This window comes from Podarcis gaigeae, assembly GCF_964106915.1.
Source record: "Podarcis gaigeae genome assembly, chromosome: 4".
NCBI lineage: Eukaryota > Metazoa > Chordata > Lepidosauria > Squamata > Lacertidae > Podarcis > Podarcis gaigeae.
Window position 1 is genome coordinate 93,457,824 of NC_139677.1, and position 21,486 is coordinate 93,479,309.

The 21,486-nt window shown below is 44.4% G+C and overlaps 1 protein-coding gene across 5 annotated transcripts in view; it reads left to right on the forward strand.

Annotated features, from left to right (window-relative positions):
- GRM5 (glutamate metabotropic receptor 5) overlaps positions 1–21,486 on the forward strand; it is a 285,519-nt gene that overhangs the window by 243,234 nt on the left and 20,799 nt on the right. For 2 of the 5 annotated variants that reach the window (XM_083736136.1, XM_083736137.1), the window contains exon 9: positions 19,240–19,335. The exons of 1 other annotated variant lie outside the window; for it this stretch is intronic. In XM_083736136.1, coding sequence (XP_083592262.1) covers positions 19,240–19,335 — 96 coding nt within the window. Of the gene's footprint in view, positions 1–2,168; positions 2,270–19,239; positions 19,336–21,486 lie in introns of those variants that run through there. 2 more of the 5 variants (XM_083736140.1, XM_083736139.1) reach the window with 2 other exon arrangements.

Consider the following 21,486-nt stretch of genomic DNA (forward strand, 5'->3'; position numbering starts at 1 on the left):
ATCCTTCCAGTCCTTCAAGTACTGACATGCCTGTTTGCAAAGGAAAAGGAAATATGGGGCAGGCGCCATCACTGGCCTGTTGAGCCAGACCTGTTGAGTCAGCCGCGCATATGCCAGAAGGAGACAAACAAGAGCCTGTAAAAACACAAGGAGTGCAAATTGCTTCCTCTTGTCTTTGAAGCTGTTAATCCAAAATCCCTTTCTCTCTGCCGATTGTCAAGCACGCTGTGGGCTTACTGTAGCTCCCTGCACTGTGAAAAGACAACATAATTGCTTCGTAACCAGAAATTAATCATTCACCATTCAGTAGATAGGATCATTAGGAGCTATTTTTGGAACTTCCATGAGTGTTTTCCAAGTGATTCAACTAGTATAAATTTTGCTCTTCGCATGCCGTTCCTTCCTACTCTTTGACTCTCTTCCCCACCCCACCCCTCTCCTCGCCTGTCATTATTTATTCTGGTCGCTTCTTAACAGTCTACTGAACTTGAACTGTCCTCATGCTGACATCACTTCCTGTGGTCACACAGCTTCCATACTTGTTACTTTCCTCCTGCTCTCGAGACCTGAAGCTGCTTCTTCTGCATCAGGGACAGGGGACCTGGTGCCACCCCCAACCCCACCCCGATGTTGTGGGGCACTGACTCCCTTCATCTTTGACCATTGGCCCTCCTGGCCAGGGCTTATGGGAGCTGTGAGGCCACAAGTTCCCTATTCCAGCCTTAGACTGTGCTTTGCACCAGTGATGTGCTGAAAATCTCTCCTCTCTTTTTCTCTACCGTTTTCCATTAACCAACAATAAAGGGAACTGCATTTGAAAATAAGGGGAGGGAAAATTTCAGCAACATTTTCATGGGTGGGTTGAAATCTTTTTGGTATGGATTTGAGTGTTTGTTTTGGTTTTTTGCTAAGTTGACCTTAGCCTCAAGGTTGCTTTATGGTGCTTGTGAGTGTCCCTTTGGTTCATCCTAGGAATCATCTCTCCAGTATTTAGTTTGTTAGTTATTACCAGTGCTATTTTTCTAAAAAAGGTGGTGCCGGAACTCACCATGAACACCTCTGGATATGAAATTATTAATTTGGGGGTCCGTTCTTACCCCAAAACATTCATATCCAGAGGCGCCTGTTCTGCGCAGGTGCTCATGGCGGTAGCCCGCTTCTGCACAGGCGCGGCCGACGGAAACCTTTCTGTGACTTCCAGGTTTGCCGCATGCGTATCCTAAAGCATACGCAAAGGGGGCGGTATGTAACCTGAGGTTCCACTGTCATGGCAATGGTGCCCACCTGAGAGGAGCCAGAACTGGTTATTACATTTGCACCCTAAGGAGCTCAAGGTGGTGTAAACAGCTCTCCCCTTGCTTCATTTTATCTCACAACAGGTAGTTTATCCCATGTCAGGTAGTTCAGGCTGAGAGCAACTGGCCTAAGGTCACCCAGTGAGCTTCATGACTGAGCAGGGATTTGAACCCTGGTCTCCCAGGTCCTAGTCCAGTGATCTAACCATGACACCACAGTCAGCACTCTTCCTGGGTGCCCATGATTTCTTGACTTTCCTGTAAGGATGGGAAGGCGGGATGGCTTGAAGTGAAGTCTTTTAAAGCCATTGGCGTGGGAATTCTTTTCAAAAGGAAGGACTTTGCTTAGGTAGTACAAGAAGCCATTGTAAGTTAAGCCAGCGTAAAGTTACGCCATATCCAAAGCTCATTCAGCAGCAGGGTTGCTGCTGCTCTTCCTAACCCTGTCAGAGGGAAAACAAGCCTTTAAAATAATGTTCTACTCTGAGTTGCCAGGTCATATGACCGAGCTACACAGGCTTGGGATCCAGCTTAAATCTTCCCTTTCTGGTTCCACCCCTATCACAACCTAGAATGCCCCTTTCAACAGATTTCAGGTCAGTCGGCTGGGCCCTGACAGAGCTCAGGTGAGCAAGTTACTCTGGTGTATCTTCAGCTGAGACAGGGGTGGGGACTTAACAGCAGCTGAGCCAGAGAATTAACCTGCTGAGCTGGAGCAGACCTTGTCGTACAATTGCACCCTTGAAAACAATATCAGCAGGTGCACTGATCTCAGGCACTCAGTTGCCTGTTTTCCCCTGACTTCCCCACTCTTTGAGATGAAGCCCAGGGGGAAGATGTCACGAGGTAACTGCTCCCATGGGGCTTTTTCAGATCAGGAAACGCTGGCAGCCGTGGAGGCTGCAGAGTGCTGCAGAAATGGTTAATGGACAGGAAAAGACACGCACCACCCCCAGCCACCTTGCAGCGATAAGGTAAGCTCAACGCACAGAAATGGTAAAGAAATTTCCTAGCTTTCTCCTGACCATGAGGCAGAGTGAAGGAGACAGAAGCCTCTTTTGTAGGAATGGGAAACTTTTCACAAAATCGGAGGACAGGTTTCGGCGCACCACTCTTTGGAATGGCTGAAAGGCTCCTTCTCTTGGAGCAGAACTGCCGTGCCAGGGAAAGCTTCATCTGTTGGATGCCTGCCTGCCAAGGAACCCATTACAAAACCCCAGAGACCACTCTACCAGAAAACAGCTGTCAGTCTGTCAAACTTTTACAACAGCATGCAGGACAGCGTTCTATTATGTTAAATTTGGCAGGTTACCTTCTCAAGCGCAGGAACGCAAACCACTTCTTATTTAATGATCAACCTGTAAATAATTCCGAAGTATAAATCATGGGTCTGTTTGATGTTTGGCAGCCGGCTCAAGAATCCATTCAAGCCCACACTGAAGTTACTGGAAGCCAAAACAAAATAATGCAAAAAAAACAACAACTGGGAGGGGGCTTTGAATTGGAATGACGTGGTTATATTTAGATGGTACAGAGTGTTGTAAAGGAGTGAGTCATGCCAGTTCTTAAAGAAACATGTAGTTTAAGTCACACCAGGGCATAGAAGAACCTCTATCATTAGTACAGTGCTCTTTTGATGCTAATTGGTGGCCCGGCCACATTGCTTCAAAGGCTTGTCAAAGCCAGGGCTCCGTGCAGAAGTTGGCATGTTGTCAGGCTGAGAAGGAGAGCGGACAAACCAGGAAACGGAGCGCAGGTTTGCATGGCCTTTTCTCCTTTTCCTTTCTGCGTAGGATGCAGTTTAAGGTAAGAGTCCTGTAAAGTTCTAGGGCAGCAGAGACACTGGGCAGTAAGGGCAAGACTCCACCTAGTGGAGAGAGAGAGAGAGAGAGAGAGAGAGAGAGAGAGAGAGAGCCAGCCCACTAGGAATGCGTGGCTATTCCTTATCTCCGTTTAAAAATGACTGGAGGGCTTGCAAACATGGCCTTTGACTACATGGGGAAATCTCAAAGGCTTTTTCAAATGTTCTTGAACCGCTGAGTTGCGTCACTCAACTCAGCTGAAGACTTTGCAGCCCAGAATCAAGGCTTTTGACAGTAATATCAGCATTTTTTGTTTGTTTGTTTCTCTGGCTGATGTTCATCAGATCCATAGGGAAATGGGGCAGAGGACCAGCTAGGGTTTGGGGGTATGAACAGAATTGGTGCGAAGGAGCCTGCTTACGGCACGTTGTGCTCACCTCAATTCTGCTTGCAGTCGTTTGAGCAGAAGTGTTTGTTCTGAATGCTCCATCTCCCCTGAAGCCCATCTCAAACCCTCCAAGTGCCCCTATTTCCCAGTGACAATCCCAGATTTACAGAAGCCATCCCAGTTTCTGATTTGATCCCAGAATGTCCCACTTTTCCTTAGGCCACCCCTATTTTCACCGGAGGGTACGGAATTCTGCAACTCCTTGAGCCAAGGAGATAACTAACCTTTAGAAGACATCTAAAGGAAGCCCTCTATAGGGAAGTTTTGATGTTTTATTATGTTTTCACATATGTTAGAAGCTGGTTAGATTGGCTGGGGCAACCCAGTCAGGTGAGTGGGGCATAGACTGTGCTTTCTCCACCTTCATCTGCTGATTTCTAACTTTCCTGCAATTCTTAAGAGTCATCTCCCATACGACTCCCCACCCCCGCAACAACACACCATCTGTGCTGAAAAACATCTGATGGAAAAAGCCAGGGGGCTTTCCTATAAAGGACCCTAGTCTGGCGATGATGCCTGTGACTTTTCCTTCCCTCTCCCTCCCTCCCTCTGTTGGTTAAGGGTCTCAGTTACAGCCCCTGAATTATCCAGGACTTCAGTCTTGAGTTTTGCTTGCTCTCAACTGGAGAGAATAGAACTTAACCTTCTCAGCACATGACAGCTAACATGTGACCCTTGAAAAGGGAATGGATTTTTAAAAAGTGCTTTGGGAGCTTGTTCTGCTGTGTGCCTTTACCATTCATCAAGGATATGGGCTGACAAGTTTGCAAGCTAAATTTTGTGACCGCTCAATAAAGCAATGAGTTGTTTAATTGTTTAGGTAAATCCATTTAAGGATCTGCTAGTTGATTGAAATGATGTCCCTGATTTACTGGATAGCAATTGTATGTAGGCATAGATACGGCTGCATTTTTAATACACTGACATACAAATATCGGACATGGTGGGCATCATTTTTGAAAAGGCCTTCTCCGCTGTGTCCGATATAAAAATGAATGGCTGTTCTTTGACCCGTAAGGACCTAAGAATCAATCATTACTAGCCATGCTGGCTATTGTTCTACCTCCACTGAGCGTATGCCTGTGAATGCTAGTTGCTGGAAATCACAAGTGGGGTTTTTTTCACTCCAGTGCTGCTTGTGGGTTTCCTATAGGCCTCTGGTTGACCACTCTAGAACAGGATGGTGGACAAGATGGGTCCTTTCAATGTTGAAAAATGTTGGATCATGGACATTGAAAAAGGCTGCTTTGTACAGACCAAGGAGTGACTTGTGATTTCCAGCAACTAGCATCCACAAGTCATGGACTTGTTGCATGTAGAGGATTGGTGGGAGTAACCAGCTGGGGAACCACCAACGAAAGATGGCTCAGAGCCTGGGGAGACAATGGTGAGTGATCAGAGGGAGAAGACTGGGAAGAGAAGGTGTCAGAAGCTGAAGAGGTAACAAGGCTTAGTGAGCTGGGAGAGTCTGTGGCAGAGAGAAGTTCAGAATCAGAGGCAGATGCTGAAACACGGGTGTGAGAGGAGAGAGGCCAAGAGGCAGAGATGAGTCAGGCCGCTGAAGAGTCATGGGTGACTCCCCCTCCTGCTGCAACAAGCTTCCCTTGCCCTTGTCTCCCAGAACCAGAAGAGAGCTGAAATGGGCTGAGCAGCGGCAGGCTGCAAGCAGGCAGAGTCTCTGATTGCTTGGGGAAGGCCCTGGAGCGGAGGGGACTTAGTCGGCTTTGGGGAGACAGGGACTTTCAGTCTGAGCAACAGATCCATGGGGCCAGACCTACCAGAGATGAACTGCTGTGCTCATTAGGCCTGACACTCAGCCAAGTGTGTGAAGTACGTGTTTTGGCTAATAAAGAGTTAAGTCCAGCTTTGACAGTGTGATTTACTGCTGGTTTGTTCTAGCATTCTGTTTTCACAGTGCCCTACCAGCTGTACCTGGGAAACCTGCAAGTAAACCATGTGTGCAATAGCAATCTCCCCACTCATGTTTCTCAGTGACTGTTATTCAGAGGCATAGTGAGCAATATGCTCCTGGGAAGGACCGTAGTTCAGTGGTAGAGCTTTGAATCCAGAAAGTCCCAGGTCTGATCCCCAGCATCCCTAGGTGAGATTGGAATGTCGCCTGCCTGAAACACTGAGGAGCCTTTGCCTGTCAGTGTAGGCAGTGCTGAAGCCGAGGCACCAGTGGTCTGACTCAGTATAGAGCAGGGTACTCCATACCTTTGATACCAGAGGCAATACATATCTATCGCAACTAGTAGTGATCGATTCGCCTTATCCTCCATGAATTTGCCTAATCCCCCCTTTAAAGCCATCCAAATCTAAAACCTCACTGGCAGATAGAGTCCACAGATGTAAAATTGCCAGCGACAGCGAGAGCAAATATCCAGATCCCTGGGGATCTGAGAGTGGTGTTGCATGGAGACAAAACTGATTTTGACAAAACAGTGCTTAATTGGTTTATAGGCGGACCACACTGAAAATATTTCAAAGAGTACAAAGACCCCTGGAATGAAGCAGTGCATTTAAAAGAAAAAAGGAAGAATCGTTTTAGAAGTATAGATGGTGGGGGCTATAACAAAATGTTGCAGTGTCAAGTGCACATTCCAGTCAGCCAGGCATGCACACCATTCACGAAACTCCACTGCATTCCATTCTGTTATTTTACCCTGGTTGTCTATCGTCAGTGCTGCCTCCCCCGACAGTCAGTCAGTACTCTGTGACTACTGAGCATGCTCAGTCCCCACCTGACTGAGAAATGCTCCTTCCTTGCTGGGATCTCCCAGTTATGGTTTCGTTCAAAAGTTTTTTAATGCACTTCTACAAATCTTGGCATTGCCCCATTCTATCTGATACTTCCCTCTTCTGCAAAGATAGTGCTATTTAGGCTACGTCAGCAACATTTATTTATTTAACAAAATTTATATGCCGCTTGATTGTAGACAAACCTCTAAGTGGTGTACAAGAAGTAATGTAATAAATAAAAACAGCTGGAGGCATTTGATGATAATTAAAATCAACAAAAAAAAATATTAAAGCATGCCAGTATCCATGTGCCTGGTTAAGTTTGCCTAAAGAAAAATATTATTTAGCAGGCACTGGCAAGAGAACGGCGAAGGCTTCTGCCTGCTGTCATAAAGCAGGGAGTTCCAAAGGTGGGTGCTGTCACACTAAAAAGTTATGGAATCATAGAATGGTAGTGTTGGAAGGGATCCTGCAATGCAAGAAATCTCAACTAAAGCGGAACAAGTATTATGTGGGACCTGTAACAGTTCTGCAGATCAAAGTGGTTGGGTGAACGCATATGGGACAAGATGACCCTGCAAGTAAGAAGAGTTTGGATTTGATATCCCACTTTATCACTACCCTAAGGAGTCTCAAAGCGGCTAACATTCTCCTTTCCCTTCCTCCCCCACAACAAACACTCTGTGAGGTGAGTGGGGCTGAGAGACTTCAGAGAAGTGTGACTAGCCCAAGGTCACCCAGCAGCTGCATGTGGAGGAGCGGAGATGTGAACCTGGTTCACCAGATTATGAGTCTATCGCTCTTAACCACTACACCACACTGGCTCTCAAGTAACTGGTCCCAAGCCGTTAAGAGCTTTATATACCAATAGTAACACCTTGAACGAGGCTTAGTTAACAAATCAGCAACCAGATCTCGAAGCAGAGGTGTTATATGCTGACAGGGTCTCCCTCTCATCAACAGCATTGCAGTGGAGAGAGAGAGAGAGGCCAAAGGCCCAGGAAGCTGAAAATTTATCCTTGCCCTGGGCGCAGGGCCAAGCACCACTATTGGTCAGTTGGTCCTGTGCCCAGGGGGAATGCCCCCTAATTCCTGCTGCCAATTTGGTGGCTGGAGGACAATCCAGCCTGCAATAGGCTGGTTCACAGAGGAGGCTTTAACTGCAGTATCTGGTTCAAGCACAAGGGTGTCAGGAATTCAGCCTACACTCGAGTAGGACTCTGGCAGAGACACATGCCTGACAGGCATGTTTCCTCCCTCCTGGTCAATCGTTCGGGAGCTTCAAAAGCTTCCTTCAGCCCAAACATCACAGCAACCGATTCCAACCAACACCAGCATACTTAGGGATCCGCAGAGTTTGCACAACTTGCATGACAGACCTCAGCAACTCAGCATTTTGGCTAATCTACTTTATTTACATATAAACACTGCAACAGCAGCAGCAAGAATACTTATCGCAAAGCATTGGAAGACACAAGACCTACCCACCGTGGAAGAATGGCAGATGCAAGTAATTGACTATATGGAGATGGCAGAAATGACTGGCAGAATCCGAGACCAGGGAGAAGATCTGGTGGAAAAGGACTGGAAGAAATTTAAAGACTACCTGCAGACACATTATAAAATCTATGAATGTTAAAAGGATGTGAGATATAAAATAATATGGCTTTAGTGAATAAGTGATGATTATGTAATAAGGAATCTAATAGGGATGAAAATACGGAAATAAGACTTATTTAAATATCTCAACAGATAATGGGATTTAAAAGAGGAAAGGGATTTGCTGAATTTGATGGTAAACAGGAACACAGGGAAGGGAGGTGTGGGGAAGCCAGGAAACAGGGTTAAGAATTTAGAACTTTAAAAGAAAAATGTTTTTTTTTATGTACTCTTTATATTCTATACTTTATGTTTTGTAATGTTTTGTATTGTTTTGTTTCTTATGTTTTTATGTATTCTTTTTAAAAAAAAATCTAATAAATATCTTAAAAAAAAATAAATAAACACATACAGAGCACAGCAACATGGCTCCCTCTCTCTCTAGCATCAGACAGCAAAGAGAAGAAAAACAAAGGACAGTAGTCCCACTTCATGGAACACAGTAACACCCAACATCCTGTTTTCGTCACTTCCCACTCTGTGGAGTCAAAAAATATACCATCATGTGAAAGATAACAATCCCATGACTGCAATCATGGAGCAGGAATTCTAACACCAGGAAGCCCATGTAGAGAGTGTTGCAGTAATCCAGTCTTGAAGTCACCAATGCCTGAACTTCCAGGGTCAAGCTCTCCCAGTCCAGGAATGGCTGAAGCTGCTGTACCAGACACAGCTGGGGACGAAGTGCTTGTAGCCACTCATGTTACCTGGGCTTCTGGTGATGTCACTCACTCCTGGACATTGAAAACAGAAGGAGTGACCAGGAATGCAGACGGTGTGGATCTCACATGCACTTTGATATCTGTTGGGATTTCACAATTCCCTTCACAGGGAACCATGGTTCCCATTAAGTATGAAGGAGAAATTCATTTCAGCCTGCATTTAAAGTCGAACCTAACTAGGTTGCACTTTCTAGAACAATATGTGAACTGAAACAACAGCCACAATTCAAAAAATTCACACTTCTCCAAATTTTGTGCTGCAGCAAGTAATGTGTACAAAATAATGCATTTTTTGTTGCATTAGTTGTGCACAATGATGCATATATATTAGTGGGAAAATTATTCATGAAGTCTTTATTATTAGGTTTTTAAAAAGTGTACATTAGGTAAATTGCTTACAAAAACGTACATTAGGAGAAAGTTACACTAAAATGCTGGTGAATTTTCACGAGGACTTCTTTTTTAAAAAAATAATCACAAACTGATCTGAAAATGTGGAGATCCAAAATGAAGATTAGGGATATGGTGAGATGCTGAAATTGACAACATTCATCCAACCCTCGTTCCCATTGATTGGATGAGCATTTTGTGGTTATTAGAGATATATATCCCCATCCACTCTGTTATTTGTGTTATGCACAAGTAGTTGCAGCAGCTTAAGCTGGATCAGAGCCACCGTTCTCATCCAACTCGCGCAGTGTTCACCTTCCTTTGAGAATGGCTTATATTTCTCACAGGTTGCTGTACCACAGAATCTAGGAGTGTGGAGGTTGTTTGATGGTCAGACTCATTCATTCCGTATAGATAATTTATTTCAGGTACCTCTCTGGACAAGTTTGATAATGTGATTAATTAAAATTAAGGGTTGCAGAGGAATAGCTGGGTTGTCTTTGTGAAATTGTGTGAAGGATATTAGATCTGAACGATTTTGATGAATTGCTCTTAAAAAAATGCTCCATCGTATAATGAATTGAGCTTCTCGTACACTATGATTACAATGGATTTTAATTTACATGCCGGAGAGTGTTCCATGGCATAGATTTGATTAAACTGTTTTTGACAGAGTGATACAAATTGTTTGGCTGAATGAATGGAGTGCACTGCTTCAAATCCAAGTTCAGAAACTTTTTTAAAAAAATGAAAATATATTGGTATATTTATCACTCTTTAATGCATTCAAGGCCCTTATATACTACCTTGTTGAAATCCTTCCAACAGGTCTGGAAGGTAGTTCAGGATTGTCACTCCCATCCCCTAAGTCAAAACTGAGAGGGTGGGGGGTTGACTGAGGCTTCTAAATGAGTTCACAGTCACAATTCTTGAATCAGGACCTTACTGAATCATAATGTGGTCTTTTTGCCACTATGTTGTTGTTTAGTCGTGTCCAACTCTTCGTGACCCAATGGACCAGAGCACGCCAGGCACTCCTGTCTTCCACTGCCTCCTGCAGTTTGGTCAAACTCATGCTGGTAGCTTTGAGAACACTGCCCAACCATCTCATCCTCTGTCGTCCCCTTCTCCTTGTGCCCTCCATCTTTCCTAGCATTAGGGTCTTTTCCAGGGAGTCTTCTCTTCTCGTGAGGTGGCCAAAGTATTGGAGCCTCAGCTTCAGGATCTGTCCTTCCAGTGAGAACTCAGGGTTGATTGCCTTCAGAATGGAGAGGTTTGATCTTCTTGCAGTCCATGGGACTCTCAAGAGTCTCCTCCAGCACCATAATTCAAAAGCATCAATTCTTTGGCAATCAGCCTTCTTTATGGTCCAGCTCTCACTTCCATACATCACTACTGGGAAAACCATAGCTTTAACTATACAGACCTTTGTCGGCAAAGTGCTGTCTCTGCTTTTTATGATGCTGTCTAGGTTTGTCATTGCTTTTCTCGAAAGAAGCAAGCGTCTTTTAATTTCGTGACTGCTGTCACCATCTGCAGTGAGCCCAAGAAGGTAAAATCTGTCACTGCCTCCATTTCTTCCCCTTCTATTTGCCAGGAGGGGATGGGACCAGTGGCCATGATCTTCATTTTTTTGATGTTGAGCTTCAGGCCATATTTTGCGCTCTCCTCTTTCACCCTCATTAAAAGGTTCTTTAATTCTATGCTGCACCATAATGTTCAACTGGGCATGGTGACATGTGCTCAGATGTCCCCTCCCTGCAATCTGGCCCATTTTCTGACCCAGGCCCCTGAGACTAGGCCAACCCAGGGACCACCCACCCCAGACCCAGATCAATTTGGGAGTGGGCTAATGTTTAAATAGGTTTTTATTAAACCCTAATTAAATATATGGTATGTGGGAAGGAGAGATGCCGAGTCTCATTGTGCCTTCTAGGTCTTTTGGACTCCAGCTCCCATCAGCCCCAGCCAGCATGGTCAATGGTCAGGGATTACGGGCGCTGCAGTCCGAAAACATCTAGAGAAGACCAGGTTGAAGGAGGCTGGGCTAGCTCATCCACATCTGCTCTTGGTGGGTCTTTTGGGAATCTCAGGAAAGTAGCAAGTTTCTGAGAGCTGTTATCTGAGCTGTTTTTTGAACTAGAGGTGCCAGGAACCAGTATTTGAAATTTGCCAGGCGCATTTTGCACCTGCCCACCTAGCAGTTTGAAAGCACATCAAAGTGCAAGTAGATAAATAGGTACCACTCCAGCGGGAAGGTAAACTGCATTTCCGTGCACTTGTCTGGTTTGCCAGAAGCGGCTTAGTCATGCTGGCCACATGACCCGGAAGCTGTGCGCCGGCTCCCTCAGCCAGTGGAGCAAGATGAGTGCCGCAACCCCAGAGTTGGCCACGACTGGACCTAATGGTCAGGGATCCCTTTACCTTTACCTTTACCTTTATCGGCCTTTTGCAACCAAGTAAAGATGCCCAGGCAGCGGAATGGCACCTGACCAGAATGGCGCCTGATGTCTCCACCATCTGGAAGTGCATGCCTGGGGATCCCTGGATCTTGCCTGTTTTCACATGCTAGCAACACAACCCATAGAATTCTATCCATTATATTTTATCTGCACAATCAGAATGAATTTCAGGAACCAAAAAGCCATATTGAAAAATACGACTTTTGAGCCGTCTGGCCCCAAAAATTGCAACTAGGCATTCCATTTTGGCAACTGTAACCCTAGTTTAAAGAACCCTTTGGTGCCTAGCTTATATATATGAGGTTCTGAACTGAACTAGACTAGAGGCATCGTTCAAGCAAAACATGAAGTGTACCAGACAGGGAACTGTCTGATACGTCACCTAAACCAGCTTTTGGCTTCAGTGCCACTCTGTTGTGTTCTGTGTTCTGCAAGCAAGCTATACAGTATGTTCTGATGCTGATACATTCAAACTGAAAAATGCAGTATGAGGTCATTTCAGTGTCTATGCTGATCTCCTGTGAACGGGTCATAGAAACTATCTATTCTTTTTTTTCTTTTTTAATCAAATCTTTATTAATTTTCACATAGACAAATATACACAAGTTACATAACATATAAAACAGAAAATGATACAAATAGAAACAATGAAATAAAAAAGATAAAGAAACAAACATAAACAAATACAATATATTACACTTACATGACAGATTAAAATATATAACTTCCAATAATTCTCATTATACCACCTATATTATCTGTATCCCTTCACAGATTCATATTATTTCATTTTGTGTATAAATATATAATCCGCTATTATATTTTATGTAATTCTTGGTTACCAGTATCACTCTATTTCTGCAAGTATCTTATTGTTCGTACAGTACATTTTTATGTATTCTTTAAATATTTTCCATTCGCTATATACCTTCTGGTTTGACACTCCTCTGATTTTTCCAGTCAATTTTGCTAGTTGCAGGTATTCTATCATAATAATTTGCCACTCTTTAATCTATTCTATAGTGACACTTTTCAGGAGGAGATACATGCAAGAACATGTCAGTCCGGTGCCCAGGCAGACCTCTGTCTGTAGATTACTGCTTCACAGGGGGGTGGGGAATCATTATTCTTTTTTTGCTTGTGTAAAGCACAGGCGGCAGTTACACGTGATTGTCTAATTACAGCAGCTTTATTTTTAAAGGGTTACTCCCATAGATGCAACTAAACAACTAGATAATGAAATGGTACGCTTGGCTTTAAATGGGGTCTCTTGAAACTATGTGGGCGTAGGAAACTGTGTATTTCTTTCAATGCTTATTAGAGATGGGGAAGCAATGGTGTCATTCAGGCTCTGCTGAAATCTGTGGAGATCTAGCCACTCCCGATACTTCCACCAGGGGAGAGAAGCAGAGACAAAATCTCCCTGTCATGGCACCTCCACCCTCTGCTATGAGATGCTCTATACCACGTTCCCACTCTTAGCTCTGAGATGAGTTCTGGATAGGTATTTACATAACCTCCCTGCTGCCTCTACAGATAATATTTATTGGAATACTCCACCCCGGCGTAACCAAATATGAGGCATGTGGTGTGATGCAATTAATTTATTAAACAGAAACAATAAACAAATACATTTCTGAGCACAATTCAAAGTGTTGGTGCTGACTTTTAAAGCCCTAAACAGCCTCAGTCCAGTATACCTGAAGTAGCGTCTCCATCCCCATCCTTCAGCCCAGACACTGAGGTCCAACTCCGAGGGCCTCCTGGCGGTTCCCTCACTGCGAGAAGCCAAGTTACAGGGAACCAGGCAGAGGGCCTTCTCAGTAGTGGCAGCCGCCCTGTGGAATGCCCTTCCACCAAATGTCAAAGAGAACAACAACTACTAGACTTTTAGAAGACATCTGAAGGCAGTCCTGTTTAGGGAAGCTTTTAATGTTAAATAGGTTATTGTATTTTAATATTCTGTTGGGAGCTGCCCAGGGTGGCTGGGGAAGCCCAGCCAGATGGGCGGGGTATAAATATTATTATTATTATTATTATTATTATTATTATTATTATTATTATTATTATTATTAGACTTCCATGGTGTACATCCAACTTTCTTTATCTCATATCATAGTATTGTACGTTGGAAGGGAACCTGGGGGTCATCTATGTCCAAGCCCCAGCAATGCAGGAATTCAATGAAAGCATCCACAACAGATAGACACCCAAACTTTGCTGAAAATACTCCACCACCTCCCAAGGGAATCTGTTCCAGCTCTTGCCACCAGAAAGTTCTTCCTGATGTTTATCCAAGAAAGTTATTCCTGATGTATGTCCAAGAAAGGAGTCTCTTTTTCTTCTAACTTGAAGCTATTGATTCAGGCCCTACCCCCCACCCCCAGCACAAGAAAATAAGCTTGCTCTGTCTTCCATATGTTGGCCTTTTAGATATTTGAAGATGGCTGCCATATCGGCTCTCAGTCTCCTCTTATCTAGGCTAAACACATTACTTTATTGCAATGGCTGCTATAAAACAGATCCTATTCAAAAGACCAAGCCTGCTTCTCATTCACCATCAACTTTCACGCCATCAGTCACCTATTCCCTGACTCCACTCTCAAGGTTGACTCGCCATCAGCATTCAAACTCCCTTTCAAAGGCTCATCCAATCACCGCTCACTATGCATTTACCTTAATTCCTCTATTAATATTTATGTATATAGCATTATGTTCAAAACACCAGAGCTTCATAGACCACCCCAAACCACAATTGGGCTGCCCTATTCTTAGGATAAAAGGACGCGGGTGGTGCTGTGGGTTAAACCACAGAGCCTAGGACTTGTCGATCAGAAGGTCGGTGGTTCGAATCCCCGCGATGGGGGTGAGCTCCCATTGCTCCTGCCTACCTAGCAGTTCAAAAGCACATCAAAGTGCAAGTAGATAAATAGGTACCACTCCAGCGGGAAGGTAAACAGCATTTGCGTGCACTGTTCTGGGTGGCCAGATGTGGCTTAGTCATGCTGGCCACATGAGGGAGCTGTACGCCGGCTCCCTCGGCCAATAAAGCGAGATGAGCACAGCAAACCCCAGAGTCGTCTGCGACTGGACCTAATGGTCAGGGGTCTCTTTACCTTTACCTATCCTTAGGATGGTAGCGCAGGTGTGAGGGGTGAAAGGCACAGACAGGTGCAGAGATGTGTGGCCCTTAGGTGCCATTTCCGTCCCACAATACTTCCAAGTGAGAGCAGGAAGCCTTACCCTTCGAATTGTCTTATGACATGTGGTCCTGTGAGCCAGTGTGGTGTAGTGGTTAAGAGCGGTAGTCTCGTAATCTGGTGAACCGGGTTCGCGTCTCCACTCCTCCACATGCAGCTGCTGGGTGACCTTGGGCTAGTCACACTTCTCTGAAGTCTCTCAGCCTCACTCACCTCACAGAGTGTTTGTTGTGGGGGAGGAAGGGAAAGGAGAATGTTAGCCGCTTTGAGACTCCTTAAAGGGAGTGAAAGGTGGGATATCAAATCCAAACTCTTCTTCTTCTTCTTCTTCTTCTTCTTCTTCTTCGTCCTATGGTGTCTCCATGAAGCTCAATCAGAAGACTGCTGAGGCTTTGAGAGGCTACTGTGATTTTAACCAAAAGCAGAACTGTCAACAGATCTGCTGCTTCCTGTTCAGAATGGCTGGGAGATTAATTTCCCCTGGCAGAAAGGCTTTAATTACTGTTTTCCCCTTGCTTAACTCTCTCCCCCCCCCCCTTTCCTTTTATAATGCAATACTGGTATTTCACTATAAAACAAAGACAAGGAGAGTAGCTCCATACATCCCTTCCCCTTTTGCAGGCAGCAGAAGTTGACTAATTAAGGGGCAATTATGGCGCTATAAATCACTTATCAGTGACAGTTGTGCATATGTAGGTGCTCCACACAATCAGGACCCCTGGTTGTGCAGGGTTCCCCATGGGGAAAGGCCATCCAGCTCAAGGCTCATCCAGTCTTGTTCTTGTCCCACTGCTTTCCCCTTAAAAAAATCCCTCAATATTTACTGCTGAATCAGAGCAAACGTCCATTGGGTTCTCCAGGTAGGATTCCCTGTCTAGAATTCTGGAGAGCCACTGCCAGTCACTGTAAACAATACTGAGCAAGAATTTCCAATGGTGTCCATAAGGCAGGTGCAACAGAGCTACACATTTACTTTGCTCACGGAGGCATGGATGACTAGGACTTATTTGTAAGCACTCTGCAAACCACAACCCGTGCATTTTAATTTAAAGCCTTCCTTGGGGGAATAGAATTTGATGTTCTTCTTCAAAGAGAATTATCTTGGGGCATATAAACACCACAGACTTAAAACGGCTTTATTAGTTGTGCTTTTGGGAGATTCTCTAAGGATTTCCTATGGAATTGTCAATACCCTTGACCCAAACTACAAATGCTATTGGGGGAGGGGTTAATGATACAGTTATGAAACTGCCACATTACATAGATAACCCTAGATATTAAATGGATATTATTGAAAGGATTCAGAAAGAGATTTCAGAAGGAGGACAAGGAGGAGGAGGAGGAGGAGGAAGCTAGCCTGAGGGGAAGGCTTTAAATTGAAATGTGATTCGTATTTAATAAGAACAAACTTGAACAATTCAGTTGTTGTGATGTGTGAAGTTTGCACACTAGCCGGCAATTCTCACCTGCAATCCTGACACTCAGTTCTAGGGATCTTTTGATGCTGAGACCTTGCACTACAGAGTTTGGCACCCCAAGGGTTTACACAGACCACAGAGATAAAATGAGAAGGTCCTATAAATAGGTCTGGCAGTGGTGCACATCAATAACTCCTCTTTTAATTGCTACCAGTGCAACGTGCTTGCTTTTAAAAACTTAAGAACTTATTATCACAGTGGACAACCAGTTGTCTACAGGAAGTCTGAAAGCAGGACCTGAGTACAACAGACACTCTTCATTTTTGATTCCCAGCAACTGATATTCAGAGGCATGCTGCCTGTCCCCTCTCTCAGCTTCCATGTTCCAATTACATATCCCCCACTGTCTCATTTGATACATGCCTGAGCTAAAGAATTGTTATTATGGTGCCCACATATGCATTGCAAAGTGTTTTTCAGGTACTTAAGAACATACTTTGAGTCTCTGCCCCAAAGACTCTGCAGGTTTTGTTTTCCATTGTGTTTATTAAGTTTTATCAACAAACATGACAACAGTGTATGGTCATGAATTTCAGTTTTTAAATAATGAATTCAAATCTACAGGATTTCCTCATCCCACTCTACATGGACTTCAGAATTCCACAATTTCATGGCAAGGAAGTCTGGTTTGAGAAGCAGAGCCATTCCATCATAGCAGAATTGTGGTCTTTCTGCCCTCCTCTCCTCCTTGGAACTACAGATCTATGGTTTTCATGCACCAGTTACTGCTACACATGTTTTGAGGCTTGCACCCAGAGTAGAATTATGTATTTCACTCTCTGGTTTTTTATAGATAATAGCCATATCCCATTGTAATGCTAAGAGTATACCTGCACTTCAAACTTATACCATCTACTCCATAGACTTTTGGGAGCTGCAATTTGGTACGGGTGCCAAACATTCTCTGTTCAGGATCCCTCATCCTTCTTGTAGAACTACAATGCCCAGAGTTCAATGGGGAGAGGGAATGGTGGCTAAACCAGTTTGTAGTGGACATGCTTTCTATTCCACAGGCAGAGAACCTGGGGCTCTGGGGCTGCTGTTGGACTCCAGCTCCCATCAACCACTCCGCATGCCCAGCCAGCAGGCATGATGGGAGTTGTAGTCCAACAATAGCCAGAGGATCACCAGAATTTTCCCCTAATTTTCTGCTCTAATCCCTGGCTAGAATGAATTCACCGGATGTCAGCAATAGATTACTGGAGGTGGTATCATGTGGTTTTTCTGTGGGTTGTATTCAATGTGTGCAGTGAACAAAAGGCAGCTCCTGCAAGCAATCTTTCTCTTCTCCTCCCCTCTACACTCCACAATTCCTCCCCGGGGAATGACTAAAAACATCTGGAGGGCCACAGATTCCCACCCTTGAAGGAGAGGATACATTTTGCCCTTGTGGTGATGACCCCAAACAGCACCATGCTTCAAATGGAGCAAGCTTCTGCTTACAGAAGTTCACACTGCATTCAGTATCAGGATGTCATGGCCTCCTTTTGTTGATTTTCCCCTCCCTAGGGCATGGTCTGTAATTTTTTCTTGGTTCCTTTCTTCCTCTTGGGTGCTTTTCTTTCCCTCCCAATATGAGCGAAGACTCCTTTGTCTTGGGAAGAGGACTCCTGTGATCCAGTTTGACCTCCTTTGTATCTTTCAGTGGTTTCAACTGCAGCCAAAGTGCCTCCGCTTTTTCATTCATTTAGGAACCCTGACATGAGTTAGTACGTATGCATATTATCTCTCTGTTTATCCTGCATGGTTCTCATTTATAACCTGCAATCTCGGCACAACCTTGCACAGAACACTGCTTTGGTGGAATCAGTAATTGGTCAGAGATATTAATCAAGGCTCCAGCTACATCACAAATGCCACTTTGACGTGCGTTCTGAAGCTCGCTGCTCTGTTTTGGCTGCTCTGGGTGTATTTGGAGCTGAGAAGCCAGTTGTTTTGGATGCACCAGATCAGAGATGGAGGACCTGTGCCCCTCTGGATGCTGTTTGACTCCCAACTCCCATCAATCCCAGCCAGTATAGCCAGTGGTCAGTGATAGAATCATAGAATCATAGAGTTGGAAGAGACCACAAGGGCCATCGAGTCCAACCCCCTGCCAAGCATGGGAGTTGGAATCTAACCATATCTGGGAAGCCACTCCTCCTCTCAATGAGTGTGTTACAGCTATCTCTCCCACCACACCCATAGTCCCCACAATTTTGCTCCCCAAAGCACAATACGAGCACCAGTGGGACCGTTATTATTTTCCTGCAACACTAACTCAATTCTCCCCTATGGGTTTCCTGCTCCTTTTGGCTTTTCCCCACACATTAACTGATGGGCAGTAAATGGGATCCCTATTATATTTTGTTATTTAGATGCTACTAATGAGGGCACTTAAATAATGATACTAAGTACTAATGGGATTTAATGAAAGAAATGGAATACCACCAGCAGATGCTGAACATAGCCCACACCAAGGATGGGGAAACTTGGACCCTCCAGATGTTGCCAAACTGCAACTTCCACCATCCCTGACCATTGGCCATGCTGGCTGGGGCTGGAGGGGGCTGGGTTCCAACAGCATCTGAAGCTCCACAGCTTCCCTATCCTTGTCTACACTTTCCAAGGTGGAATCCCATGTCCGCATGTGGAATAATCCCCTCCACTCCTGGGAGCTGCTTCCAATCAGCCCATGCACCCCAGGAGAGGCTGATTTTCACCAGAGGAGCACTTTCCCCTTACAACTTCTCCTTCCTACAACTTCTCCTCCCAATCTTTCCATTCCCCCTTGCTTGGGGTGGGGTTCCTAAGCATAGGAAGGGCTGGTATTTTGGATCCTGTTTGCCAAACACACAGAGACACACGTCAAAGGAACCAAGTGGTCCACACTTAGGGCTGTAAGGTCTATGGCAGCAGAGGCCTTTGGGAGGCTCACTGTGATATGCGCATGTGCCTTTCTCTCCCTCCCTGTGCACAGCCGCCGTACGACAGGGTGACTCCCGAGCACATGGTCACTTCTCTCTGTTTTTGTTGCTCCTGTCCTCGTCCTGATGTGTTAGGTACAAAGGCAGGAAGCTGGCCCAGCACAAGTCGGAAATAGAATGTTTCACTCCAAAAGGGAGTATGGGAAATGGTGGGAGAGCAACCATGAGCAGGTAAGCAAAAGAATGAGCGCCGCAACCCCCTCCTTTCCCAGGCCGTGTGAGATGTCTGTCAATCGGAGGAGCATCTCGAGAGACATTGTAACCCACCTCCTCAATGTGTCAGCGCTGTACATCTCATATGATATGTCTGTAGAAGCACGGATGCCACCGCTCCTTGTTTCCTTGTATGTTGTCGGAACCTGCAAACAGGGTTGCTAAGCCAACCTGGTCTCCTCTTGAGTCTGTAACAACAGCTTGATCTACAGCAGGTGAAGGGGGCAACTGCATGGAGAATGGAAGTGTTACCGCCTCATGTTTGTTGATCAAGGAGCAAAGAAAGGTCAGCTTAAACAGAAGCTGGCAACCCTAGCTGCAAGACGGACACTGTCTTTCTCAGTGATGGGAACCATTTTGTCCACGATTCGTTCTTTTGCCACCAAAAAAGAGACTCTTTGCAACAAAACATCCCCCCTGCTGGTATGTGTTTGGCCTAGCCCAGATGGCAAAGAATCATCAGCATCGGTCTCTGGCATGTGTTGCTCTGGGCTACACACATGGTGAATTTGTTACAAATGTGCCACTGGCTTTATCCTTTTTATTTTAATACCAGTGATGCATTGTAATGATGGGACAAGGGCTTCCTGGGGCACTCTTGGCATTACTGAAGTACTCTCAGGCATGCATAGTCGACAATGACAGCACTACAAAATGCATGCCAAGAGCTTAAAGGATGTCTGAACAAACCCAGAGATTGCCACTGAAGGACTCTGTACTGCAATGAGCGTGAAGACAATAAACAAAGAAATTAATAAGCAGCTTGGGGAGCTCAATCCTACCTCCCAAAATCTCTCACCTGGCCTCCGGTATAGAGTCCTACTTATGTCCACCACATGCATCTGCACTTATGAATCTTGTATGGGATGAGATGCAAGCAATGAAGGACTCTTCAGCCAAGAGAAGGGGAGAGAAATGTGATTCAGTTCGTATTCAAAGGTGAACCTGCCTTCAAAATAGGAAAGCAATTTTTTCTCTAATTTTCCAGGTCTTACAAGTTCTTGTCAGATGTTGCCAGCCCAGAAGCAGGCAAGTGAGCTTCAGATGGCAGGGAGCTAAGAGTTTGGGTGATATTTATCCTGTTTTTGAGAATCTTCTCCTGTGGAGCAAACATGTCACTGGCTCATAAATTATATTCACAGTCAGGCTATTTTGTTTCTAAGCATTTCCCCCAGCAACTTTAACATGCACATTTATTCATTCTTGCTAAATTACTTTCCCTAAAAATTCTTCATCAGCATAAACTTGGAGACATGCATATTTCTTCCAGATATGGCAAGCTCTATATTTCCTTTTGACAGCTCTAATATCAATACATCAACTTTTACAACTATCATTCCATCCATATATTTAGCTTATCACGTTGACACGTCTCTTAACCCAAAATTTATTGACCATCAACTGATAAACAAAACTTTAAGTGCCTTTATGACCTTGGATGATAAATTGAGCTTTCACCAAATTTGAGATAAACCTGTAGCCATGAACATTAATGACCCAACATTCTTCCTATGTTTATGAAAACAAACCATTCTGCCTTCTGAATGAAATTGAAATCAGTTACCCAAAATTCTTCTGAAGCTCACTTTAGGGCTGTGTACTTACTTCAAAAAATTATTATACTTAATTATTTACATTGTCAACTTCTTAATTATTTCTCATGGACCATCCTCATTTGGGTATGACTTGATTTTGTTAAAATAAAATATGATCTGTACTTTATTTGGAGATAGATTAATATATCAATAGCCATTCCAGAAAAATTAAAGCATCTACAGTATAGTGTAATATCCGTGACACTGTGAAAAATTAGATTCTGACCAGAGATAGTAGGATTTGTCATTTTAGGAATCATGAACAGGCAGATCCAGATCCCTAGAGCAATCTCATCTGACAGCTGAACCAACTTTTAATCAAGATGAAGTAGAAAGTTTACAGTTTCACTTGCAAGGAGTATAAACTTGGTTGTTGAAACCGTAAGAGATAAAGGAATTTCCCATTTCAGCGTTGACATTCCTCTCTGGGTGCTACATCTAATATCCCAAATATGCCTGAATGATAGTTCTCCATCATTGTCAAGTTCTTACGGTGACATGTCTCCATCATTAT